We start from the raw sequence: 27,460 nt of genomic DNA, 5'->3' as shown, positions 1-27,460 counted from the left end.
ATGCACATGTGGCATTTGTTGCAACAAAATTGCAATGCAAATGTTTTATTTTTGTTTGTACTGAGGCAGCGTCTTTGTGAAAGGTTGACCGTCTGCAGTCAGAAAAGGCAGAACTGAAGACCAGTTCAGAACAGGAGATCTCAAACCTCTGGTCCCAGCTGGAGAGCATGAGAACCAACAGACGGGAGCTCGGAGGCAAGCTGGGCTATTTCCCTTTAAACCATTTTCTGTTTTTGAACATCTCTATGGGCTTAGACTGCTGTATTGTCTTATTCATTTATTATTTATAATAAAACCAGTTTTATTACCTCCTGAATTGGTGTTTGTTTTGAGCAAAGTTCCTATTATTTAGTGTTGATGTGAACTACAAAGACCTGTAATTCTTTTTCTATAGAGCTGAAAGAGCAGTTGCTAGCACGCTCGTCGCAGGTTGATGACATTGAGCGACTAAAACAAGAATTTGCTCAGCAGCGGCAGGAAATCAAGGAGCAGAATGAGATTGAGCTGGAAAACCTCCGCACCTATTTCGAGCAGAGACTCCTGGTCACCGAAGAGAGTCATCGGGAAGAAATCGCACTCCTGCAGCTGCGCCTTGTAGAGGGAGCCCTGGAGGACTCAGTGCTCAAGACTGGAGATGCAAGGTTTGCTTGGATTTCCTGTTTCTGGGGTTATAGACTTGTGTTAAGGCCCAAGACTATATTTTAGTGTCGTTAGTGATGCTGTAATTTAAAATTTTGCTTTGTTTGTGCTTGCATTTACATTATTATACAATTGAGAATCATAGGTCCCATTTTTACCTAATACACCTGGTCTGATCACCTCGGATTGTTATTCGTATCAGGTGTAACATTGGCACTTGCATCCTAAGCAGTGTAGGTGAGGAATAATACAGCTCCAGTAATTCATCCTGTAGTAGAAATGACCAAACCAGAGCCCGCAGTCCAAATTTAGCATTTTGATTTGGCCCACCAGGCCATTTCACAATTTTTTTTTCATTGAAATGTAGAGAATGTAAGTCAATTTAATTAAAACGTTTTTTGGTTTTAATATAATCAACCAAGCGAGTGCATAGTTGAATAAATAGTTTGTTTGTTAATACTAGAGTCATTTGTAACACAATGTTGTTTTGTAGCTTTATTTCAGAAGGGAAGAGTGACGATGACAGGAATGATGCTATGGAAGAGATCTCAAGACAACTAGAGAAACACAAGGTAAACTGTTTTAGTTGGTGCTCAATTGAGATACACTTCATAAAACCAAATTTACCCATAATTTACTTGTTAATGTTGCAGCAGTTCACATTTTCAAATAAAGGTCTTCCTAATCTTTTAGCAATTTCAAATGATTACCATTGACCAAATTATTCGTTTTATAATAAGTTGGGAACAAACTGATGCATGTATGTTCTTTGCAAGTACTATAACTGTTGGTGTGTTTGCAGGAGGAGCTGGGTTCTCTACGGCTGCAGTTAGAGGAGAGACACCAGCAGGAACTGGAGCAGCTGCGGTCTAGTATGGCTCTGACTTATAAAGAAGAACTACTCCAGGCTCGCACTGAGCTCACTGACCGATACTACAAAGACATTGACCAGCTCAACACCAAACATGCCCATGAACTAGAACAGCTCCGTGCCAAACTCTCAGACAACTATATCAAAGGTAAAGCTTTGAGTGTGCTCCAAGCTTTGCGTTTTCAAATTTATTTATTTTTTGAACACCCTTGCAAACAATTTAATTGTAAAATATTTTTTAAAAACATTTAATTGCAATTATTTAACAATATTGGTGTTTGTTTTCTGTATTTTTAATTAATAAATGCAGCATTGGTATCTTTAAAAACACCCTCAAACTTAAAATATTTTTTCTCTTTCTCATCAGAAATAAACAAGATACGTCTACAGTCTGCACAGGATGTAGCGAGGCAGGTGGAGGCTGAGGTGAAGGAGAGGACTCATGAGCACCAAACCAAGGTGACACAACTGGAAACCCAGCTATCTCGGCTCTCCTTAATGCACTCAGAGGAACTGGAGAAAGTGGTAGCGCAACACCGAGAGCAGCTCAGACAGATGGAGGAGGCAGTAAGTGTGTTCACAACAGCAGGCCTTTATACTTGGTACAAAAGGGCTTTGGTGAAGATCGTTGCCAAAGGCTGGTACCAAGCACTGTCAAATGGCATAGAAGTAGTGGTCATGCTGTAGACAGATGAAACTCGTGCTGATTTTTGTGGAGACCCTTTAGCAATACTGTAACATTATCAGTATTAAAGGCATCTTTATGAACAAGGTTCTTTTTATTGAGCACTGTTTTTTTTTTTTTTCCCTGGTAAAGCATCAGAAAGATGCTGCTGAAGAGTTAAGGGTGCGTCTTGAGGAGGCGCAGAAGGCAGAGAGGAATCGTGTGAGTGAGGAGTTCACTAAAGAGCAGGCCCAGCTGAGGGAGCAATTCCAAATTCAGGCTGAGCAGTGCTTGTCATCGCAGAGAGAAGAGCTTCAGAGATCTGCCCTGAAAGAGAAAGAGGAGTTGGAGCAGAGGATTCTAGAGGTCCAAAAACTCCTTGATGTGGAAAGGGAGAAGCTCCAAGCACTGCAGAAGAGTCTGGAGTGTGAAGAGAGCCCTCAGGTGGTTGCGTTGAAGCAGAAACTCCAGGCTCAATACGACAGAGAGATGTCCACTGCAAAGAGCGCCATGGCAGCAGAAGTGAAAGAGCTGAATGCTCTACTCCAGGATCAGATGGAGAGCAAGCTACAAGAGGCCCTCTGCAGGTCAGAAACTGTATTACGCTAAAACCGCATACTTGTTAATAACATTGGCAAATGTGATCCAGAGGAGCTTAAAGTTAAACTTCAAGACCTGTTATTATCTATACTACAATATTGCTTATACTTTTTTTTTTTTTTTTTTTTTTTTAAACATCAGTCTTGGTGATATGTGTTTAAAAGTAATAAGTTATGAATAAATAAAGTTGTGCAAAGAAAAAATTTATTTTAGGGGAAAGGGAAGTGGTGTGGCCAAGTATGGTGAACCATACTTGGAATTTGTGCTCTGCATTTAACCCATCCAAGTGTACACACAGTAGTGAACATACACCCGGAGCAGTCATTGGGCAGCCATTGCTACGGCGTCCGAGGAGCAGTTGGGAGTTTGGTGCCTTGCTCAAGGGTCTCACCTCAGTCGTGGTATTGAGGGTGGAGAGAGTGTTGGTTATTCACTCCCCCACCTACAATCCCTGCCGGACCTGAGACTCGAACCCACGACCTTCGGGTTACAAGTCCAACTCTATCCACTAGGCCACGACTGCTCCTCCAATGTATAACAAAATGGAGAATGGATGGAGTAAATGTGCTCATTATCATCTGTATGTCATATGTAGGCACCAAGAAGAGCAGAAACAACTGGAAGATAAGTTGACCCTTCAAAGAGATGCTGGCCTGGGTCAACAGAAAGAACAGCATGCTGAGGAGCTGCAGGCCCAGAAAACACTCCTGGACCAGCGAGCTGCACAATTAGAGCATCTTGAAAAAGAGTGTCAGGAACTCAAAATACTCCACCGGGAGGAACTGGAATCCCTGAGGACCAATCACAAAACAGCCTTAGAGACCTTGGAGGTGGAGCTTACAATTAAACACAAGGTAGAGCTCGACAGATTGGAGGCGGTCCTTCAGGAGACCAACCTGGCACAGCTTGAAGCTCAAGAGGCGGAGCTTCAGACACGTCACAAGCAGGAGAGGGAGGAGCTTGAGGAGAGGCTGTTGGCAAATATGGATACACTGGAGAACACATACTTGAAAGAAATCCAGGCAGTACGTGACGAGAAGGAAAGAGAACTGTGTGACCTTGTAGAACACTATACTGAAGAGATTGAGAGGGTGAGAAAGGAGGAGCAAACCATCAGAGAGGACCTCAGAAGTGAGCTTGCTAAGGTCCATATGGATAAATTCAGCGCCATGGCAGCAGAATTGAATCAAGCCCATGAGGTAAGCACAGTAATGGTATGTTTTGAAGAGTTCATTTGCAAAAACCAATAACTCGGTTTTTAACAATTTTCAGAAATCATGTTTTTTCATTGTGCATTCCAATTAATCTCAATCAAACTGCAGTTTGGTTATTTTGACTAGGTTAAAATAGCTGTTTTTTTTAAAGTTATAACACAACATAACAAAAAACTGAGTTTTTGCAAATTAACTCTTCTTTTTTTGATGCAAGCTTAGTTCATTGGAAAATGTATTGATGGAGCAACATCTTGTGTGTTACCTTGCTCATGCAGGCGGAGATCTCTGAAGCTGTGTCCTCTCAGGGGGCTGCTCTAGAGGATGAGCATCGATCTGCTTTTGAAGCTCTTCAGCAGCAAGTAGTTGCTTTAGAGAAGCAGCATGGCGCCGCCCTTGTGGAGATCACTGATCTTGCTGCTGCAAAGGAAAAGCAACACGAGCAACAACTCAATGTGCTGGCTACTCAACATCAGCAACAGTTACAAGTATGTGTTCAGGAGGACACGAACAATGTGTCATTTTCATTTAGATATGTTCAGCCTTTAGCATGGATTTAGCATAGATAAAGTAGTTTTGTTTAAACTGTAAGAAGATAAGAGCTTCTTTCATTAACTCTCCTCTCTACCTCAGGAGTTAAGAGGAGTGTCTGCCAGGGAGCTGGAGGCTCTGCGTAGGGAATTAGAGGAAGAAGCGTCAAGGCAACGCCTCCACTTCCTGGAAGAGGCCGAGCTTCTCAAGTGCAAGTCTGAGGAGTTGCTTCAGCAGAAAATTGCGCAGTTAAAGGTGAGGGGGGAGCTGTTAGTTTTAAAGTAGCTGTATTCTACACTCCCATTTCCCATAAAAGTGAATGCGTGTTGGTCAAGGTTTTTTGCGCCTAAAATATCCCCCACCCCCTTTTTAAAAAAAAACCTATCTCTGTGACCCTTTTAAGCAGGGTCCCTGTGGGTCTTTAAAACATTTTAGGGCACTTTCACTCTAGCACTTTTGGTGCGCACCCTGATTCGATTGACATCAGAGTTCGGTTCGTTTGGATGATGTGAATGCTGTCTTTCAACCTCGGGTGCGCACCCGCGAACCGTTCCCGAGTCCGCTTAAAATGGGTGGTCTGGGGAACGGTTCATGTGAACTCTGGTACGGTTCGCTGCTGATGTGAACACAATCGTACCAAATCACGGAAGTGAACCACTATTAATACCATATTTGATAAAAATGTGTGTGTGTTTTTCACTCACTTTCCTGATGAGTGTGATTTGACGCGATGTATGTCTAACTTCTGTTCGCTTTCAGCGTTCTTTAGAGCATTTGCAGTACTTTCGTAAGACAGACGTAAGTGGTTTAAGCACTGAAGCTTTGTAAACAAAATGAACAGTTCAAAAACGTAAATGTATAAAAGTGCAGAGGGCAATCTTATGCATTTTGCTGCTTTCTCCAGTGCCATTGTTACTAAGCAACGGGGAAAAACAGCTGCTGGCTTGACTCAAACGAACAGCGGTTCAGAAATATGAACGCAGTCCAGTGGGGGCAGGGGGAGGGGGCAATCGAACTTTGGTTCGGACCAGGCAATCGAACCAAGTGTGAAAGAACCCTTAATGTCTGAATGTTGAGTGTGGTCAAATTTATGGTCCTAAAAAGTCTTCAATGTAATCAATTGTATACCAAAAGAATGGGGAAAAACATGAATCGCAATATGGCTAAATGTGATTAAATAATGATCTCTTAATTCTTTATGGGTAAGTTCCGATCAAACCATTTGGCTTATGTCTGTTTTGGAGGTGAGAATCTAATGCTGATTAAGTGATTGTCATTGCTTCTCTACCCATTTCTTCAGAGTTGCCCTTGATTTGTATGTGCGTCTTTCAGGAGGAGAGTGACCAGGAAAAATCTGTTGCTCTTGAGGAGCTGGAAAAGACTTTAAGACAGCAACACGAGCAAACTGAACTCGCCTACAGTGACAAGATGAGCCAACTCGATGTGCAACTACAGCAGCTGGACACTGTTGTGTCACAGGTACAACACACAGTCAATTGGTCAACTCACCATACAGCTGCAGCAAATGAGAACAGTCAGCTCAGTGTAACAAACTTGAATATTTAATTTGCTTCAAGTATTTGGTAGTATTTTAATTCTTTACTACTGATGAAGAAAACACAAACGCTAGAAAATAGTGCTTGCAAGTTTTTGAAGTTTTTCAATGTTATTATTTTTATTAGCAGTGGGTGGGACAGCAACAGTGGTTCTCGATCACCTTCAAATACAAAAAGATTTTAAAGAATCTGGATTACCAGACAGTCGAGTTGCTATTTTAAGGGGGGTGTTCAGGATGCTGGTGTACATAAGTGGTGGGTGTGAATGGTAACAAAGGGCCTAGCTAAGCTTCGGTAGGGCTGGTTGTTATGGTTACATCTTTGCATGCCTTTTGGCAGATGAAATATACCACACATTCTTACAGGAGCCTTATTTAAATGCACGCTACATTGTCTGATCTGCTTTTGCTGCCGTTTTCCTACCACTTTTTGGCTTTGAATCCTTCAGGCTCAAAACAATCTGTAGAACTGCAGGACCATCCACAGACGGACATGTTTTCTGTTGACTTTGGCAGCAAGCTTATTTTGAGGCTTCTAGAAGTTAACCTCTTCCCTATTTGTTAGTTGCATTGACACCTCTTGAGGAAATGCTTGTGCGTTTCTTGCCTGTGTGATGACTGGTTTCCTGTCTGTGGCATCTCTTCTGCCTCTTCCTCAGCTGCGAGCGGAGGTGAGCGGGCTGCAGGTGGAGCTAGAGGGCAAGCGGGCAGAGATGGGCACGCTGGAGACGCTCCTGCAACGCAGAGACCGGGAGAACCAGGAGGGAGACAATCTACTAGCCATGCTCAGAGCAGACCTCAACACCGTCACACAACAAAGGTCAGTTGACCTGCAGGATACAGAAAGAGGGATTTTGTGGAACTAACTGACAGTTTGCATACTGTTTTAGAGAACAACCTTGTTTCATACTTTGAGTTGATCAGTAAAACCTTTGATTTTTGTCCCTGTCAGACAAGACCTGCAAACAGCACGTGAAAAACTACAACAGATGCTCATAGAGATGCTTCGAATCATTATGGCAACGGAAGAACACATCAGTCACAAGTTAGGGGTTTGTGTGTCAGGTGGTCGGGTTGGAGACAAAACGCCCAGCTCTAGGACAGCCAGCAGTAGCCGTGATTCACGTGAAATGGGTAAGTTTCTGTTAGTCTGCTGAATGAAATCTATATTGATCACCCACTATTAAAAACAGTGTCCAATCTTTTGATTTATATAAAATGTATAAAAATATTTAGTATATAAATATTTAAATGGATAGTTCGCCCAAAAATAAAAAAAGTCATTTACTCGCCTTCCACTTGTTCCAAATCTGTGAGTTTCTTATCTTCTATTGCGTTCAACAGAATATTTTTGAAGAATGTTGGTAACCAGACAATTGCTGGTAGCCATCGACTTCCATAGAATTTTTTTATTTTTTTCTCAGTACTGTGGATGTCAGCGGCTACCGTGAATGATGACAGAAATTATTTTTTTGTGTGTGTGAATTTCTACTTTAGTGATGGCAAATGTGAAAGTTGCTAAAACATTTATTTTACAGTATCTTTTAAAAATATTTTAGAACTAATATAAAGGAAGCTTTGGCTGATTATCTCAATGTTCTAAATATTGTTTAATATTTTTAGTTGACTTTCAGACAGATTGTAACATTGGTTTGTTTTCCCTTTTAATTTTTTTAATTTTTTTTAGGAGAGGTGGCTGGTGTAGAGGGAGATGCTGATTGTAGTGCGTGGTCTTCGGCTGTGGACGAGGGCTTGGAATTGTCTCAGAGGCTGTGTGAGAGTGTGTTCTCCGGGCCGGAGGGAGAGATGGAGGCCGAAAGCGAGGAGCTCATGTTGGGAGCCTGTACACGTCTGCGCACTGCTGTGGATAAACTACTGGAGCTGCTCTCCGAGTCCTCACAGCAGGTGCCACACACACACACACACACACACACACACACACACACACACACACACACACACACAGACAGGCCCTGACCCACCCACTACTGTCAATTGTATAGGTTAGGTAGGATCGATAACCACAAGTACTTGTCATAGGTCAATAAGTCTTCCTCTCTCGTATTGCTATGTTACTTTTATGCACATGTATGTTCACAAAATGGTTTGTGGTATCAATTTTGTGACATCCTTTCCACATGCTTTAATTAAATGAGCTTTATTTACAGCTTAGTATTTACTCTTTATACTTGAGTAAACTGCCATTTAAATGTTGGTGGCAGTAAGAGTTTTGACTTTGAGCATGAGACTTTTCACCAAAACAAGGTATTTATTTGATCAATAATAATAATGTGAAATGTTCTTACAATTTAAAATAACCTTTTTTTATATATATTTATTCGTGTTATGGCAAAACTGACTCCAGTCGGTGTTATTTGATCCTACAGAAATCATTTTAATATGCTGATTTGGTGCTTAAGAAATCTTTCTTATGAACATTGAAAACAGTCGTTCTGCTGAATGTTTGTGGAAATGGTCATATATATATATATATATATATATATATATATATATATATATATATATATATATATATATATATATATATATATATATATATATATATTAATTAGAGATCGACCGATATATCGATTTACCGACATTTTTCCCGATATTTAAGCATTTTTCCATAATCGAATATCGGTTTTGTAATATCGGATTCCCCGATAAACACCGTTTTCAGAATTGCGCGCAGGATCGCAATTGCAGCGCATCTGAGGGGAGACGAGACAGCAACGGCGTGCAGGTACTTGATTTGCTGTAGTTAGTAAACTATTTAATATTACAGGCATTAATGCACAAATTAGATGTATTACATAAATGCCTGATATATAGTTTAAATGCAACTTGGCTCTAAGAAATATGATAAATAAGATACTCTGTCAAGCCCTGTCCCTATAAAGGAAGGCTATAACTTTGCCTGAAATAACACAGCCATGAATTAGCACATGGTGGAAATAAAAGCGCTGAATTTAATTCTCTCTGTGGTCTATTAGTCTCGTGAAGTCGGAGTCACATAGATAATCCGTCGAGTCCTCTCCCAATAAAGACGTAACTTTGCATGAATTAAATAATACAGTCATGAATGATTGCATGTTGGAAATAAAAGTACTGAATGTAATTCTCTCTCTGTTGTCTATATGCTCATCATTAGTCTCGTGAAGCCGCTTTCATATTGCAGTTCACTCAGCGGTTGATGCTCAAGAAATGCTCAGCACGGCCACCGCATGTAACTTTTAACAAGATTCACTTTTTTGAAGCACCCTAAATTGTATTAACACTTACTATATAACCATTATTTCGTTTATAAACATCTAAATTAATACAACTCTATGGAAATTAATTATTTATTATCTCCGCGATCGATCGCAGTTTGAGCCTATAGTTCTGTGTAAAGGCATAGATAAACCGCTCTGTCAGCAGCATAATTTAGAGCATGCCAGTTGAGAAATGCAATAAAATACAATGCTTGTTATATTCCAGAGAATATTATTCCGTGAATTAACATTATCCAGTGAATTATTCTTCACTCTTTATCCTATTAAACAGCTTATAAACCTACTAAAACTGTAGTTAAAAATGAAGTTGATATGACTCCTTTCCTTTATTTTCTCCATTTGAAAACATTAGACTTTCTATGTTCATTTTGCTTACTGCTAATATTAGTGTTGCTGCTAAAGCTTTTTATAAATAAAATGTTTTTTATTGTTGTAATACGAAGATTACATTTAACATGACAGGGCTCTAGACTGCGACCAAAATGGTAATTGTTTGCGAGTTAAAATTTGACGTGGTCGCATTTGTACGAGTGCCAGGTCTGCGCTGCTCCAAAGCGTCTGCTTCATACAGCGCGCGCTGCCAGCCGCAGCACATTATAGCAGGAGTCAGATTTCACTGATCACGTGAAGAGAGGTGCTTTCAGCCGAGCGCTTAGTGGGTAGAGCCTGGTTTATACTCGCCGCGTCAGCACGAGCGTGAAGGTGCGCGTCGCGGATGGAGCGCAACGGATGGATTTGTTTTCAAACTAAAGTAAAAGACCGCTTCTTAAACCAGAGAAGGTGAACGTGGTGGTATTCTTGTAGTAAAAACTCCTGTCAGCTACAGCCAGTTTAGTTTTACTTTTCTTTTTGTTTTCGTTTTGAGAAGCTTGTTATCTTTGCTGTTTACCTCAGGTTATGCTATGGAGGCTTTCCTTAATTAAAAAAAAATATATATTAATATTTATTTGCTTCCTCAGAGTTTGCTAAACATTCTGTAATATACTAGGTATATAGTACAGCATGTGGTGTGTCCTATGCCATGGCTCGTCTTATTCGTTTTTGTTGATAAATGTTAATTTGAAAGTAAAAAGCGCACGAAAAAAGGAATTCCTGTTCACAAAATTTAAATCACAAATAATACAGATGAAAAAGAACGAGTTGAATGTTGAAAACTTTCGTTACCATATAACTATAAACTATGATAAAAGTTCATCAGCATGCATTGATTAATCAAATGTTGTAGCAAAAACAAATTGCAACCAAATTATGTGCTCGTGCGCAAAAGTGAGATCAGTGGGAAGAATGAGTCTAGAGCCCTGCGTGAAAGACTGCTAATTCTCAAAACATTTTTTGTTAAGATGACTGAAAGGAGGAAAAACCAAAGTGAAGTATGGACTTACTTCACGCAGTCATTTATTTACTTTATAACAGTAAATAAATATCGGTTCTGCATATCGGTTATCGGGCACATAGACATGCAAATAATTGGTATCGGTTATAAAAAAAAAAATCAATATCGGTCGATCACTAATATATATAACCTGCAGGCCATATATATATATATATATATATATATATATATATATATATATATATATATATATATATATATATATATATATATATATATATATATATATATAATTGTTTTTTTTTTTTTTTTCTTCTCCCCCTCAGGTTTTTTTAGTAGTTCAAAATAACAGCATTTATTGTATAAATATTATATAATAGAACAAATGCTAATATGTAATGGTATTTATGCTGTTATACTTCATTAATATTTTGAATTAGCTTATTTATATTTTCTATATATCTGTATTTTATTTGTTAGCAATTGTGTTTTTGACTTAAAAAAAAAAATCAAAAAAACGTTTCGCCCTATTTTCCTTTTAATCCATATGTCTTTTCTCTCTTCCTGTCATTCTCTGCTGTAGTTGGAGCAGATGTGTGGTCTGCAGGCCATGCTAAATGAGCAGTTCAGAGATGGAGGTGAGGCTGGAGCGTCTCTGCTGTTTCACAACTCTCAGCTCCTGGAGCAGCTGGATCATGAGGCCAGTCTGACGAGCCAGCTCCAATTGGAGCTGCACAAGGCTGAAGGTCAGAATACCAATATATGGTCATTGTATTACTTTTTCTGTATCAGGCACTTATGCCTTCTCATTTGCTGTCCTGTGTGTATTTACATGTGTGGCTCTAGGTCTGATGAAAGGCTACGTAGCTGATAAAGCAGCTTTGGAGGAGACACTTCAACAGAAGGAAACGCAGCAGCATCGTCTGGCAGAGGAGCTGGAGAGCACACGTATCCAACTGCAACAGCTCAGTGAAAATCATGCCCTCCTCCTGCGTCAGAGAGAAGCCCTCACAGCCAGCCTCGGAGACACTGAGAAGGGTAAGAGAGGTTTAGGACCATGATTTAAACTGACATGCTTTGGTTTAATTCTCAGATTGAATTACATAACATGCAATTATGTAACATTAGTTTTGTCATTCGGTGCATGCCAAATAGTCATGGCCTGTTAAATATGTACCTGTTGCTTTGCACACAGAGTAGGGGTGTATGATATGCATCATCTTTTGGTAATATCACAATTATAGTATTAACAATATGCAAACTGACAATTTAGAACATGACACTGGCTAAACCAAAAATGCGCTGAGTGCACATGTGCGACGTAGCCTATTTTAGCTGTTTTGCCCAATATCCGCACAATTGCAAATGTAATATTAATTTTAGAAAGGTTTAGTAAACAATAAGTAAAGTTACATTTTTAGATGCACTATTGTCTTTTTGTTTTTTGACAATGAATTTCCAAACCACAGCAGAACTGTCTCTAACCAACACAGCAGGGCTTCTTTACTGCGTGTTTGTGTTTTGACCAAATGAGTTTAATGAATGATTAAATGACTGAATGAATCAGTTATTTGAACAAATCTGCCGCCACCTACTGGGGGTTTTAATTTCATATTTATGAAATGGTTTTTAATGCATGAAATAATACTTTATAATCTTTTTTTTTTTTTCTTTTTTTTTTTTAAGAATTCATCCAGTTGTAAATGCAATTCAAGCCACCTTTAAACTGTTTAAACAGTCTGTAAATACATTTAAATGCCACTTCAGATGTGTCTTATGTTCCACTTCTGCAGTGCAAAGATGAATTTTGTTGATACTGATTTCATTTGATTGTTATATTATTCTATTTGGGTTTTTTTTTTAATGTAAGAATCTGAAGATGCATGCATCTAATAAAGTAGAAAAAAAAATCTCTTGGAAATTATTTTAAGTGGGGTAAATATTGCCTTGTAGTGGAAACTGTCACTTCTGTGAACTATCCACTGCACAGAATATATCAATTTCTGGAGTCGGCTGTTCACGACTCAAACTTAGCTAATGTTCGGCTCAAACTAGCTAATGTACCAGAACACATACTTGGCAAAATAATCTCTAATTATTATCAACAAAATGCTGGAAAATATTGAGGTTATTTTTATCAATATCACACACCCCTAACAGTAGAAATTAAGATTGTGTGCTTGTGATGGAGGGTTTAGTTTCATCCTACAAATTCTTTCTGCTCTGTAGGCTTCCTCGACACAGAGGAAGAGACAGGTTTGTGATTATAACCTGCGACTGAAGTAAATGTTTGTTGAGAAAATTGTGTACGGTTTGACACTAAATGCATCCGTTCCAGATGTTGCAATTAATTTTTTTTTAAATTTGTGGTTTATTAATGCTTTTGCTTATCCTGTATTTTTTTGCTGTTTAACTTGCTCTAAAATTTTGGTTTTGAAGGTCCAAATACTTGTTAATTTCTCTTATGAGTCTTTCTTTGCCAATTTCTTCTTGATCCAGTTTGCTGTGCTTTATTTGTGCACTGAGAAAGCACAAATGATCCGGAGCTCCTGTGCATGTTTGCATCTTAATTTGCATTTGCAGTTTGTGTGTTTTGTTGACATAGACTCTGCTGTTACTCATTCATTTTATTCATTTGTCCTTCTGGGCACTGTGCAGCTCTGCTAGCGGAGGCTGAGCGTCTGGGGCAGGAGTGTGTGGAGGTGCAGCGGCAGGCGGAGAAGGACTGCGGTGGTTTGACGTCTCGTCTGCAGATGCTGGAGCAGGCCCTGGAGGAGCAGGAGAGTCGTGCTCATCAGCTGGAGGAACAGCACCGCCTGCAGACTGAAGACCTGCAGCAACACATTGATGCTCTAGAGAAACAGCTCAAACATAACCGCCAGTTCATAGATGTGAGTGTTTTCAGCAGTTTATTCAATTGTCTGAAATTCAGCTCCAGAAAAAGTGAATGTGAGCTTGGGGAAATAAATGACTCCTTATGTACAGGAACAAGCAGTGGAGCGGGAGCATGAGAGAGATGAATTCCAGCAGGAAATAAAGAATCTGGAAGATCAACTGAGACAACCATCTAAAGTACACGCAGGAGGGGACAGCAAGGGTCAGAGGGTAAGGGTCCATGTCTAGAACTTTAGATGTGTGTGTGTGTGTGTTTTAACAGACTGGCATCCTTTTTGTGACTATTGGATGATCTGTGACGAGTATGTGAGCAGAATGAAGTGGCAGTAACTTCCCATTCCTGCTCAAAACATTCTACAGTCGCTTCACTCCGGCTCCACTCTGGGTTTTTTCCCATTTCTGTTTGTAAAAAAACTTGATAGATAAATCTTTTGTCATGTCTTTTGTTTATTGCTCACCAAAGCTGCATTCATTTGATTAAAAATACAGAAAAATGGGTTAATTGTGGAATATTAAATTCTATTTGTACAAAATAGTTTTCTATTTTAATATATTTTAAGAACTGAATTTTCAGCAGATATTACTCCAGTCTTCAGTGTCACATGATCCTTCAGAAATCATTCTAATATGCTGATTTGGTGCTCAAGAAACATTTCTTATCAATGTTGAAAACTGTTGTGCTGCTTGATAATTGCGTGGAAATTGATAGTGAATGATTTTTATTTATTTATTTTTTATTAGAAAGTTGAAAAGAACAGCATTTATTTGAAAGATTCTTTTTAATAATAAAAATGAAGTCTAAAATGTCACTTTTGATCAATTTAATGCAGCCTTGTAGAATAAAAAAGTCTATATTATATAGATGCATTCAAGAATATGTTTACACTATTCAATACACTGAATACTTGATGCAGTTGCAGTTTTAATGTGCCTGTATTTCGGGTCCGATAACAGACTGATCATGGAGCAAAAGAAAACACAAAAAATTCCATGCTCCAAGCAAAATCTAAGAAAACCTGCTACTCTTCATTGCTCACATACTGTGTCCGTGATGAAGAGCCTAAAGACATTCTGATCCTCTGACATCTCTGAATGATTTGAATGTTCATTTAGATGCTTTTTTTTTTTTTTTTTTCTCCCTAACTGAATGTTGTAGATTGAGGACTTGGTTCTTCAGGTATGTTATCCAGCTGTGGTCATTTACATGCTGGTCCTGTGGCAAATGTGCATGGCTTATGCAGTGTTTAAAGTAGTAGAGCATGTGATAGATATTGTCCATTCATTTTCTTGTTTGTCAAACGTTTTCAGCAGGTATACATCAGTCATTTCTGTAATTCATGGTTTTTTTTTTTCCCTCTTCTATCCTCCTACTCGAATACACATGCACAAATCCTCTTTCCTCTGAAATGTCTTTGCTTACTACTGTAGTGGCTTCTGAAGGCTTTATTTAATAGCTTTATTGCCTAAACTTTACATTTGTGTCTGTTCATTTTAGAATTGTCTTCTTGTAACCCCCTTAAAAGTCTCCAACTGTAGCAAAACTGTTGCTTTAATAGTTTATGGCTATTTTGTGCTGCTGTTTGGCATGTTTTCCCACATGGATGCTGGACTGCTTTTTTTTTTAGGACTAGGACGTGTTCCTGTCCCTTGTTATGGATACACATGACTTTTTTTGTGCAATTGTTTACAGGTGGAAAGTCTTCAGGCTCTTATCAAAGATAAGATGGAAGACTATAGTGTACTGTTGTCAGCAAAAGAGCAGTGTCAGCGTGATGTGGAAGAGCGTAATGAAGAGATTGAAAAATTGACAGCTCGTATCCGTGAGTTGGAGCAAGCATTGCTGAGCTGTACAGAGGCCAGCCGAACTGGAACGCAGCTGGAGCAAGAACTTCAGAAAGCACTCAAGAACCTTCAGGAGCTCACACAGGTGCACAGAAATACATGAAATACAAAATGCACTTTTCACTGCTTCAGTTGGGTATTAATGTGTGGGGAGATTTGTAATTATTTTGTAGCATTAATAATAAAGTTCTAACCAATAGTGGTCCGTGTGTTTTTACTTTCAGGATAATGAAGCTTTGCAGCAGCAGCAGTATGCTAATAAGCTTCAGATCTCTGCCCTACAGTCCAAACTTGATGAGACCAGACATCGTTTCCCTGATATGACCCCTGACCCCAACCTCCGGGAGCAGCTGGAAGCCACACAACAGGATCTACAGACCAAAGAACAACAGGCGAGTATAAAAAAAGTGAAAGAGATATTAAATTTACCTTTAACAGGCTGTTTTGTTTCTAGTTAGGACATGCTACATAAAAATTGATTTAAGAGTTTTTGTTTCTCTTAGGTGGAGTTGCTGTCAGAACGTATAAGTGAGCTTGAGAAGGATTTGGTAATGAGGGAGGAAGATGTCGGACAACTCTCACTACAGCTGGAGCTCAAAAACAGAGAGAGCAGAGCTACAGAAGAACAGCTCCACGTGCACATCACACATCTGCAGGTAAGGCTGTGGTCTCAGTATACTTGTATAATGATCCTAATGTGATAGTATGGCCAGCATGTTTACAATCTTGGATAAACTGTATTTATAGCACAGAACCTTCATCCAGTTGTGTAGTGCATTTAGATAATGATTGTCTGGAGGGGGTTAAAAAGGTAGGTGGACCTCATTCTGTGTCCTTTAGGAGACCATGGACATTTTGACAAAGCGACTCGAAGAGGGCAGCGACGAATCCATCCTTCAGCTGCCTTCTGCCCTTCTGGAGGAGAAGAATCTGGAGATTGACCACTTAAACCAGCAGATCCACCAGCTGCAGCAGGAGCTTGACATGACCAATGATAATAAGGTAAGACAATTATGTCCATGTATGTTTTTGTTTTCCCCAAATTTCTTACTCTGAAGTACAAAAAGAAACATTAATGGAACTGGAATTAAGAGGATTCAGAATAGTTCCTTTTGTTTAAATTCCCATCTCTAATATTTAGGAAGATTGGAGTACACTTATTACAAGGAAAATTTAGTGTCTTGTTTAATTTGAAGAATTCTGTCATTTATTTTGTAGCAATTAAGTATGCTGCTGGTTTGTAACTAGTCCTCATTATCATTTTCAGACTCTCGAGGAAAAGCAAGCTGAGATTGAAGAGCTGCGCTCTTTGGTTGAACGTCTTCGTTGTGACCAAGAACGTTTACGGCAGGCAAAGGAAGAAGAGACTGAGCAACTCCACGAGGTTATTAACAAGCTTCAAGAGGAGTTGAGCCAGCTTGACCCCAACCGTCATGAGGTCAGTGACCCCAACACTGACAGCCCCGAGTCATCGGACTTCCCCTGGTCCCCTCATCCTCGCCAGCAGAGGGCGCCTGAAGAAAGCCTGTGCCAGGAGCTCAGCAGCCACACGCTGCAGTCGTCTCGCGCTCGCTTGCAGGAGTTACAGACTGAGCTGGAGCGAGCAGCTGGAGAGAAGGACTCTCTTCAAAGACTGTTGCTCTCCCAAGAAGAACAGTATGGAAGCCAGGTGGAGGCACTCGGCCGGAGTCTCGGAGAGGAAAGGGGGAAGGTGGCAGTGTTGGAACAGGAAGCAAATGAGCTGAAACTCCATCTAGAGGAGAAGCAAACAGAAGCTGAGAGATTGGCGGCTTGTTTGGAAGTGTTGGAAGATACAGAGCGAGCTCATCAGTCCACGCTTAGAGAGTCTGAGCTCCAGTTGAGAAGAGCGGAGGAGAGAAGAGACGAGGTCCAGCAGGAGCTTGGCAGACTGCAGGAGGAGGTGAAGAACCAGTGTGTTGAGAAGGAGCTTCTGGAAAACCAAATCTCCAAACTGCAAAACAAAGAAGAGGAATATCAGAATGAACTTGACGCTTTACAGTTCAAACTCGATGAGCTTGAGGAAAACGGCCAAGTAGGCAAAGCCACCAGCATTGCCTTGGAGACAAGCAAAAGAGATCTGTCCATTGAGAGAGAGGCTCTGAGAAAACGGGAGGGATGCTTCCAGGAAGAAATAGAGCGTTTAAAACAGGAAGTGACATCAAAGACTAACTACATTAAAGAACTACTCGACGAACAGGAGGAGACGGTTGCTAAACAAGGGGAAGCTCAAAAAGAAGTACTGGTGAGATACTTGAAAAACTTTTTTGTTAAATCAAACCCTGCTCACTACAGTTTTTGAGTATTTATTTTTCCTTTCTTACTGTGGTGGAATTTGAACAAAACTGCTCTATAAACAAACTATAATTGTTATGGACTTGTGCTGTAACTCTGTGTCTTTACTGTTGCCATGAACTATGATGTAAACTGAGTTATTTGGGAAGTTGCCTCAAGGTTTCATGCTTTGCAGATTCTGTAATTAGTTGCAGATCAACTGTGTTTTGTTTGTGCAGTTTGGGTAGGGCCTGAAATTACAGAAGAAAAAAAGGGGAGGGATGAGAATAGAATGATTTAGTCCAGCCCTCTGGCACATGAGAGAATAGCTCACACAGGAAGTAAATTTACAGAAAGAGGAAGTCTGTCTGAAGTCTTTTAAACCGTTTACTTGTAAAGCTCGATCTAAATTTTGGGATTGTTTAGTCATGAGGTAAAGTGAAAAGCTGCACGGTATATATTTGCTTTGTTTAAAGTATAATGGAGCGATATTTGGCAAATAACATTTAATTTCTTGGCTCTTTCTTTCTGACAACGAGCCACTTTTGTTGTGATTGAGCAGGAGGCAAAACCTTGATTGCTTTAACATGTAATAGTTCTGTGTCATTTTTGGATTGGTTTATGTTCACTGAGAATAGATATGCTCAGATAGGAATAGTTGATATGTTGAGTCATGCATTTTTACGAATGACTTGCTGCAGATTTGAGCTAGTTCTGCTCATTTATCAGAGCATGATTAATAACTTTATATTAGTGCTGTCAATTTATTAATCGCGATTAATCGCATCTAAAATAAGTTTTTGTGTACATGTGTATGTACTGTGTATATTTATTATGTACATATAAATACACATGCACATATTATATATATATATTATAATGAAAAATGTTTATACATTTAAGATATTTTTATATAATATCAATTATATTAATATAAATATATGCATGGAAATATTTTCAAAATATATACTGTTTGTGTATTTACATATGCATAATAGATATACACGTATACACCCATATTATGTAAACAAACTTTTTTTTTTTATTCGTTTGACAGCCCTACTTTATAGTTTTGTAAGTGCTGATGTAAAATATTTTCTGTGTGGTGTAAAGAACTGACATTTCTGAGTGTTTATTTTTGCAGACGTGTGCTGAAGAGACCTTGGCTAAAGCGGAGACTGCTTTACGTGATAGAGAACAGCAGCTGATCCACCTGAGGGCGGAGCATGATGCTCTAAGGGCGGAGTTAGCAGCTGTGAAGGAGGGGCTTAGTACCAGCACAGAGAGAGCTGAAAAGCTACAGGAAGAGGGACAGGTATATGGATTAGTTTAATTGATACACACATCTGGTTTGTCAGTTATGACCGTTTTATAAATTCCAAATGGACCCAAAATGTAAAAAAAAAAAAAAACAACAACTTTAAGACAGATTTAATGCATTTTTAAGGTTAATAGAATAAATTCCATAGAGCACAAGCACCAGTCACTTTTTTCAGAAGTGTAAAAATCAAGTTTGCTGATTTGATCTTTCACCATCAGACGAAAGATCGTGCGTTGGCTGATCTTGAGGTCCATAACCAGCACCTGAAAGCAGAGCTGCGGAGTCTACAGGATGACCTGGCTGTGCAGGAAGAAGAGCTGGTCTATCAGCAGCAGGAGTTAGAGCAGCTCCGACAGCGCTGCAACCTGCAGGACCACCATCCCAAACATGGCCACCGCTTTCTTGAAGGCCTTTCCCGTGACCCATCCCTCTCTGCTTCCCTATCTTCACCAGAAGTCCTGCGTAGGTTGGAGTGCAGTGAAGAACACCCCTCTCGTCTGCAGGTGTCTCACCTCTCAGAGCTCAGTGTGCTACACAACGCGAGCCTAGAGCTCCACAGCAAGCCTTTGCCTATGGAGCGGGAAAATGAGAGACCACACGCCAGACAAACTTTTATCCCACCTTCAGAGGAAGTCCCACCCAGCACACACACTTCATCCCCTTGCTCTCTTACTGTGTCCGAACACCTTTCTGTGCTTGACTTCCTGGATGCAGACAAGGTAGGCATGCATTTAACTTTTTTTCCCCAAAGAAAGGTCTCAGCGCTAATTGGAAACTTTTTTTTTTTTTTTTCATCATGTGGACATTTTTCTTGGCCCCACTACAAAAAAAGATACTTATAATTTTAATATATATATAGATTTTAAGAATTTTACTTAGGAACTTTTTTTCTAGGTTAGGTAAGGCTGGGTGATGTGGTCAGAAGTAGTATTTGATATTGATTCAACAATATTCATTTGATGCCATTAATTAAAAAAAGGAAATGCATTGTGTTTGTTCGACCTCAAGAATGAATGTAAGCATAGCTTATTTAGTTGTTTTTATTTAGGCCCAAATAAAATTCTTATTCCCTTTTAAAATAAATTCTGGTTTCAGTGTTTTGATTTTTAATATAAATGTATCATTTCATTTGATAGTTTCTAAATTCATACATCTTTGTTTCATCAATCTTTTAAAATTGAATCAAAAATAATTGTTATAATTTGCAACCAAACATTTGTACTCTTGTTTTTTTTTTTTGTCCTAAAAGCACTGCGCAACACAAGTATACTATGTGTATATATAAAACATTGATGAAAAATGTTGGTTGAATGTTAATGAAAGTAGAGATTTCTTCAAATTAACGAATTTCTCTTTTGCTGGTTTCTCATGAAGTTTTGTATTTTAATTGATTTATCACCTAGCCTTAATGCCAGAAAATAGACCTTTTTTTTGGCCACAAATTGCAATAGTTAGAATTAGTGCCACAAATGTTATTGGTTCTCTCTGTTGACGTTGTGGTGATGTGGTAATGGTGTAGCTGTTATGTTTTAAGGTTCATGAATTGGACAATTCTGATGTAACGCCATCTCGATCTCCACTTGGTTCCAACTCTCCTGTGTCTGTGCCGGAGTGGGTCAGCGATGGATATGGCAGCAGTGAGTTGTGTACTTGTGGGTGCTTGCATTTCTGTAATAGAGACTGGATGTGTTTAATGAAGGTTAAGATCATTTTCTTTGTTAGTTAATTTTACTGTGTTTGTAGATGTGAGCTCAGAGTTGGAGGCCATTCTGAGGCTTGAGTTGGAGAATACAGAGCGTTTAGATGCTCATTTTGTGGATTATCTGCGCTGCAGAGGAATGTCACCTGCTGAAAACACAGATAGCGCTGCAGGCAGTATGCACGAGAGCCATGAGGCACTCGCACCTGAGTTACGGGTAAACGACATCTTTATAATGTTACCCTCACTCATACATAAAGAACTTATCGATTTAGTGATTTTTGTATCTGTGTGTATCATTCATAGGCTATGTTGAAGCGTGTCTACCAGGAAAGCTGCAGAATCCTGTCTTTGTCCCATCGCCCTGCCCCATCTGGTCAGTCCCACCCAGATTCTGAGCCTGCCCCGCCTCCCTCCTGGCAGAGGGAGAGACGGGCCTTACAGGAGACCATCTTATCACTCAGAGAGCTGCTCTGCAGGATGGCTGACAGGGAACCCAGGGTGAGGCTCATCTGTGCATCGCTTACCCGATAGATCCTTAAAGTTGGAATGAAACAGTCAGACAACCGAAGACATGTAGTAGATTGTGTGCAGCCGGGTTTTCATCAAAGTTTTAATCATGTTGATCATTCAGAGGTCTTTTTTTCTGATTAAATGTGATGCACTAGGCTTTATAGGGTTAAAGTAACTTGGAAATAAAACTGCAGATCCAGAGTTAGCATAGTCTAGTGATTTATGTGCAGTAGTGTGTGTGTGATCCAACAGTCCACTTTTTAATTTTGTTTGTAATTATGAAGACTGACAGTGGGGACTTGGACTGGAGGCGCGAACTACTACAGGCTGTCCGCACTGTGTTTGACCGTGAAAGAGAGTGGCTTCACTCTCAGCTTCAAGCTTTCATGGCAACCACTACTCAGATGGACCTCACCCCTTTGCTGGATCAGTTAAAGAAACTGTTTCAGAAGCAGGTGCTGAGAAGCCCAGCATATGATGCTGTTTTTGATGCTGCTATTGCCATATTAAATTAATTCAAGTGCTTTTATTCATTAACTATTCTGATTCTCTTTCAGGAGGAGCAGCAGTGGAGATCTCTAGAGCAGCTGTTCAACGCAGACCGCCACAGTCTATTGGCTGAGGTGCGCACCCTGCATGCGCAGCTGCATGCAAGTTCTCAGCAGAGCCATGAACAGCTGCGGCAGCTGCAGGATTCCCTACACACCGCAAAAGAACAGGGCATGGAAACGCAACATCAGCTGCATAAAGATGGTATGTTTTTCGCAATTCATTTGAGAAAAAAAGTATTGGAAAACCAACAAAAACGGGCAGATTTTAACTCTGTTTAGTGCACTGTTTAGTTGAAGAGCTGGAGTTGCGGCTGCAACAGGAACAGACCGTGTCACATGATCTGCGCTCCTCTCTGGAAGCTGAGAAAAGTAGGGGATTGGAGCAGCAGAGGCAGTTGGAGGCGGAGCTAAAGGCTGTGTCAGTGCTGAAGGGGGAGCTAGAGGAGACCAGGCTAGAGGTTCAGACAACATACAAAAAACAAGATGAATTAAAGAGCCAAATTCACAAGCTCAGGTACAGCAAACATGCATGCAGACTCTTTGAATATGAATCGTCACTAGTGGTATGCTTAAAAAATATTATATAATAAATATTATATAAGTTTTTTTTTTTTTTTGCTGAAAAATGTTTGTCCATCTTCCAGGCTAAAGCTAGAAAATGTTGAGGCTGAACATCGGGCCTGTCTACAGGCACTGGAGAAAGAGCAGGAGAGAGTGCTGGAACTCCAGGAGGACCTTCAGCACCAGCGACTCGTCAACCAACAGACAGTTGAGCAAAACCACCAAACACGAGAGGTGAACCACATTTGTGAGATATTAACCTTCTGTTGGTGGGGAATGTCCAATTAGTTCATCAAAATTATATATTCATACTCATTCATACTTTTGTTAGGGTTAAATCATTTTGTCAGTATGTGGTGGCTCTTTTTTTTTGTGTGTGTTTAGAATAAGTCATCGAATGATTCACTCAGTTGTTATTTTCTGTGACCAAAGCAAGTCTAATGCTTTGAGCATGCCAAATTTCTACAGGCACTGCAATGGTTCTGATATGACATCACACACTGTAGCTGCTTTTTCAAAAACATAAGGTCACGAAACGAATTCCGAATCTAAAAAAGGTGCAATTTACTTCGCTCCTGTGTGATAATATAGCTAAGCTTACATTTTGTGACTATATAAACAGTCATGCATCTGAGATTCGTTATACTGTGTATATACAGGTGAAGTCAGATGTAGTCACTGTATTTGTTTAAATCATTACCAATTGATTTATTTAATTTGATTATGTGGTGAAATTGAGGATTATGAAACCTGTGGGGGGTTTGTTTAACTTATAACAATTTGATGTGGTGATGACGAGCCTAATTACAATCTGGTCTTTTTTTTTTTTTTTTTTTTTTTTTTGCACCAGGCTTTAAATGAGCAATCATCACATGTCAGTCAGCTTACCTCCGCACTGGACCAGGAGCGTATCACATCCAGTAACTTGCGCTCTGAGCTCCAGATCGAGCAGTCTCGTTGTGAGGCCCTGCTGGCCCAGGAACGCGAACGCACTGAACTTGCGCTTTCCCGCCTTGAGGAGGAACGCTCTCGATCGGCAGAGCTCTCAGACTCGCTCTCTCGCCAAGCCCAGGAGCACACGCGCCGTTTAGAAGAGGAAGCGCGTAGACAGGAAGCAGCCAGTGCCCATGACAGAAAGTTTATTCAGGACCTACGGGAGCAACTGGAGCAGGAGAGGCGTCAGGGAGAGGATCTGGCAGCCATGTTGGAACGTCTGCAAGGGCAGGTGCTGGAAGGGAAGCGCAGGCAAGCGGAGCAGGCAGAGCAGGAGGCACACAAGGAGCAGGAGGAAGTGAGGAGGCTCCGTGCTTCTCTGGAAGGCCTGCAGACTCAGAAAACAGAGGTCGGATGCACTCTAGAGGCAGAGCGAGAGAGGGCTGCTCAGTTACAAACAGAATTGGATGTGATGAAAGAAAAGATGAGAGTGGTGAAAGACAGGGAGAGAGTGAGAGAGGAGCAGATGGAGAGGCAGAGGAGACAGGAAAAACAGGAGCAGGTGGAAAATGAGCGACGACAGGAAAGCACCAATGAGAAACTGGTAAGGAAAAAGATTCATTCTCTTAAAGGGATATTTCACCCACAAATGTCAGTTTTGTTCAAATTAACTTACCCTTGTTGTTCCAAACCAATAAGACCCAAAAACTTAAATTAAATCAGTTCACCATAAAGCAATCATATCTCTTCACAAGATGTGTAACTTGGGATTCAACTGCTTAATTCATATGTATTATTTTTACAACACCTTGTTTTTGTTTTGGTTAGCTTGACTTTCAGTGAAGGGACAGAAACCACTCCGGTTTCATTCGTTATTTTAAAGGGATGGTTCACCCAAAAATGAAAATTGTCAGTAACACCCTCATGCCATTCTAAACCCGTAAGATCTTCGATCATCTTTGGAACACAGATTAAGATATGTTTGATGAAATCCGAGAGCTTTCTGACCCTGCATAGACCACAATGTAATGAAATGTTCCCAGACCCAGAAACGATATTATCAAAAGATATTTGTCAAAAATATTTAATGTGTGTTCTGAAGCTGAACAAAGGTCTTGCGGGTTTGGATTGACATGAGGGTGTGTAATTAATGACTGAATTTTCATATTTGGGTGAACTATCCCTTTAATTTGTGTTTTGAAGATGAACCAGTTTTATGGGTTTGAAACAGATGATGGTTAATAACAATTTTCATTTTTGAGTGAACTAACCCTTTAATTTGATATGTACATGATCATCATAGTTTTATGTCATTAAGAGCACTGAAGTTATTTGATAAATTGTCTCAGGTGGAGTTGGAAGTGTTGCGTGAGAAGGATCAACAGCGGTTGATGCAGCTGCAGCAGACGTTGACTGACCTGGAGCACAAAGAGAAACGGCTCGCATCAGAACGCCTGCAGAGAGAAACACACTCCAATGGCCTGACCTTAGGCCAGAATGCACTCACAAACATCTCTCAGGTAACATTCTCCAGCCCCAAGTTAAATTATAAACCCAAGCTTAACACACAAACGCACTCAGCTGGTTTTGTTTTACAAGCAAATTTTCAGTTCATTTATTATTTATCACACAGATATTTAACAATCACACTTGTCAGCATTAAATTATTGTTCATATACACCAAGTCTAAATTTGAAGTAACCAGACCAGCTGACCATATACCCAATATTACCCAGTCCTACTTATTCTCACAAGCGTTCACTGAGACGAAAGTGTTTGTACAGATACAAAATGAATTGTATGACATTTTAAAATGAAGGGAAAATAGGTTTTGTTGTACTGTTAGTACAGAACGCAGAAGAAAGCAAGTGCTGAAGGGATAGTTCACCCAAAAGAGAAAATTGTCATAATTTACTCACTCTGACTGACTGACTTCTGTGGAACGCAAGATATTGAAAGAATGCTGGTAACCAAATAGTTTCAGTGCTCAAGGAATTCAGTTGTATATTTTTATCCATTGTATTGGACGTTAATGGGAACCAAAACGGTTGACTCCAATGCAAATTATTGGCTCAAATTTGATCCGATCGTCACGTGACTTGTCTGTTCAGACCAATGGGGGGGGGGGGGGGATGGCAGACACATTGAACTGAAATGAGAATTCACTCTCTGACAGTAGGTGGTGCAGAAATACCCTGGTTATCCTTAAGCACAAAGGGAAGAAAAGGATCGTTTGTGGCCAAATTTTGCAAACAATCAGATTTTTTATAAAACCTATCAATTTTTTTTTAAATTGCAGTTATCAGGAATCACAATCCCGCAACTTGATTTTGATCCTGTAATGTGATGTATGTGTAATAATATATTTGATCTGCTCAATAGGATTCTACCTCATCCACTAACTCTCTCATGGAACGTTTGTTGAAGGAGAACGCTAAGTTCTCTGAGTGTCTCGCAGCTCTGAGTGAGGAGAAGATCTCCCTCAAACACACTATATCCTGTTTGGAGAGAGACCTGCAAAGCCTGAAACACCAGGAGCAGGTAATATTATTAACAGTTTATTTTTAATTTAAACCTCCTTTTTTGAAAGGCAGATGTCTTTTAACATCAATCAAGACCTTATGGAATCAATGAATGTCTGTCAGGTGAAATCTCCTGCTGTTACGGAGCAGTGTATGTTATCGGAGAAGCTGGCCTGGCAGAAGGAAAAAGCAACTCTTCAGGCTGCGCTACGTAAAGCAGAGGCTGAACTCTCAAAAGTCACAGCTTGCAATGAAAACAGACCCATCAATGACCTCTCTAATAACAGGGTAAGTTGGATTAATGAATTAAATGTATAATCAGTACCTTTCTTTTAATTGTTTAATGTAGTGTTTGCTTTTTGATTGAAAATTTATATTTGAAGGTAACCTTCTGATATTTTAACTTTAAAAACACATTCACAGTTTGTTTTTTTCATAATTTAAAAGTATATTTTAAAGTTTTAGTGTTTGAACTGCAGGTGCAGCGGCTCTATGAGAGATACCTGCGAGCAGAGAGTTACAGGAAGTCGCTGGTGTATCAGAAGCGTTATCTACTGTTGCTGCTGGGAGGGTTTCAAGAGTGCGAACAGGCTACTCTTGCGCTAATCGCTCGTATGGGTGCGCAGCCGACGTTGAGCCAATCACAGGCCTCCAGACCTCTAAACCGCTTCAGAACATCTGTCAGAGTAGTCATCGCTATCTCAAGGTAAGAACAATGTGAAACATTTGTGGAATGAGCACTGGTCTACGTCCGAACTGACTGCACTGTGTGTTTTATGTAATTTTCTATTCCTAACTCTTTTAGATTCATTTTAAATCAATTTCTATATCATTTTAAAATTCCTTGTTTTTATCATTTTTTTTAATTCCCTGTTTTTATTTCTATTATTTTTAATGACTATTTCACTTCCTTTTATGTAAAGCACTTTGAATTACCACTGTGTATGAAATGTGCTATATAAATAAACTTGCCTTGCCTTGTCTAGACTTAAGTTCCTCACCCGGAAATGGCAAAGAGCTACAAAGAAAATCTCAGTAGGCAGTGCTGCAGTTAACGGGCATGGAACAGGAACAAGCACAGGTAAGTGTGTAAGTTGTTCAGACTTGATTTGGTAGTTCTGCAGGTGATTTAAATCATAAGTAATTTATGTGCTGTTTGCCCTTTTCTCTTAGTTCCTACCTTGAGGACTGAAGTGCTGAGGCCACAGCAGTCTGGAGTTGCGTTCAACTCTCCACCCACCCATGATCATGCACAAAAGGGTGTGGTCTCATCTCTGGTGCCGCCAATCAAATCACCCTTCAGACTGAATCATAGGTGAAATATTTCTTACTACACAAACGGGTGTATGTAGTGTTGATCTAGGTTGGTTTTCCCTTTTAAGTGTTTTTAATTCAAATTACAAATGTCGGATTCATTAACTTTCACTCTTTACTTTCTTACACAAAGAACCTACACAAGTTCAGTGCTGGGACCAGCTGAACGCTCCTTCAGCTCTTCCCAAGATCAAGAACGTTCCCTTGTGGAGTATATCCAACATCTGGAGACTGTCCAGCAGCGACTTGGAGCCGGTCGTCCAGGTAGGATGAGGCCAGTGGGGAAATGACCTAAAATTACTGTCATCTTTTACATAGAAACCACTCCAATCTGA

General features: G+C 39.9%; 1 protein-coding gene across 1 annotated transcript in view; it reads left to right on the top strand.

Moving 5' to 3' along the window:
* The window catches only part of LOC306845469 (pericentrin-like), a 40,116-nt gene that overhangs the window by 11,316 nt on the left and 1,340 nt on the right, over nucleotides 1-27,460 (top strand). The window contains exons 14-53 of the mRNA XM_079378302.1: nucleotides 84-195; nucleotides 395-641; nucleotides 1,133-1,211; nucleotides 1,442-1,658; nucleotides 1,878-2,077; nucleotides 2,328-2,761; nucleotides 3,370-3,973; nucleotides 4,264-4,473; nucleotides 4,619-4,771; nucleotides 5,849-5,995; nucleotides 6,731-6,891; nucleotides 7,024-7,205; nucleotides 7,759-7,976; nucleotides 11,266-11,428; nucleotides 11,529-11,720; nucleotides 13,341-13,573; nucleotides 13,668-13,787; nucleotides 14,734-14,754; nucleotides 15,268-15,504; nucleotides 15,644-15,811; nucleotides 15,923-16,075; nucleotides 16,260-16,421; nucleotides 16,687-17,682; nucleotides 18,856-19,026; nucleotides 19,251-19,751; nucleotides 20,567-20,669; nucleotides 20,776-20,948; nucleotides 21,038-21,232; nucleotides 21,529-21,699; nucleotides 21,802-21,997; nucleotides 22,087-22,309; nucleotides 22,440-22,590; nucleotides 23,207-23,893; nucleotides 24,639-24,809; nucleotides 25,672-25,830; nucleotides 25,935-26,099; nucleotides 26,291-26,517; nucleotides 26,798-26,892; nucleotides 26,985-27,126; nucleotides 27,259-27,389. Coding sequence (XP_079234428.1) covers nucleotides 84-195; nucleotides 395-641; nucleotides 1,133-1,211; nucleotides 1,442-1,658; nucleotides 1,878-2,077; nucleotides 2,328-2,761; nucleotides 3,370-3,973; nucleotides 4,264-4,473; nucleotides 4,619-4,771; nucleotides 5,849-5,995; nucleotides 6,731-6,891; nucleotides 7,024-7,205; nucleotides 7,759-7,976; nucleotides 11,266-11,428; nucleotides 11,529-11,720; nucleotides 13,341-13,573; nucleotides 13,668-13,787; nucleotides 14,734-14,754; nucleotides 15,268-15,504; nucleotides 15,644-15,811; nucleotides 15,923-16,075; nucleotides 16,260-16,421; nucleotides 16,687-17,682; nucleotides 18,856-19,026; nucleotides 19,251-19,751; nucleotides 20,567-20,669; nucleotides 20,776-20,948; nucleotides 21,038-21,232; nucleotides 21,529-21,699; nucleotides 21,802-21,997; nucleotides 22,087-22,309; nucleotides 22,440-22,590; nucleotides 23,207-23,893; nucleotides 24,639-24,809; nucleotides 25,672-25,830; nucleotides 25,935-26,099; nucleotides 26,291-26,517; nucleotides 26,798-26,892; nucleotides 26,985-27,126; nucleotides 27,259-27,389 — 9,070 coding nt within the window. The remainder of the gene's footprint in view (nucleotides 1-83; nucleotides 196-394; nucleotides 642-1,132; nucleotides 1,212-1,441; nucleotides 1,659-1,877; nucleotides 2,078-2,327; nucleotides 2,762-3,369; nucleotides 3,974-4,263; nucleotides 4,474-4,618; nucleotides 4,772-5,848; nucleotides 5,996-6,730; nucleotides 6,892-7,023; nucleotides 7,206-7,758; nucleotides 7,977-11,265; nucleotides 11,429-11,528; nucleotides 11,721-13,340; nucleotides 13,574-13,667; nucleotides 13,788-14,733; nucleotides 14,755-15,267; nucleotides 15,505-15,643; nucleotides 15,812-15,922; nucleotides 16,076-16,259; nucleotides 16,422-16,686; nucleotides 17,683-18,855; nucleotides 19,027-19,250; nucleotides 19,752-20,566; nucleotides 20,670-20,775; nucleotides 20,949-21,037; nucleotides 21,233-21,528; nucleotides 21,700-21,801; nucleotides 21,998-22,086; nucleotides 22,310-22,439; nucleotides 22,591-23,206; nucleotides 23,894-24,638; nucleotides 24,810-25,671; nucleotides 25,831-25,934; nucleotides 26,100-26,290; nucleotides 26,518-26,797; nucleotides 26,893-26,984; nucleotides 27,127-27,258; nucleotides 27,390-27,460) is intronic.

Source organism: Barbus barbus (assembly GCF_936440315.1).
Source record: "Barbus barbus genome assembly, chromosome: 25".
NCBI lineage: Eukaryota > Metazoa > Chordata > Actinopteri > Cypriniformes > Cyprinidae > Barbus > Barbus barbus.
Note: the sequence above shows the minus strand (reverse complement) of the source record. Positions and strands in the feature narration are given on the sequence as shown.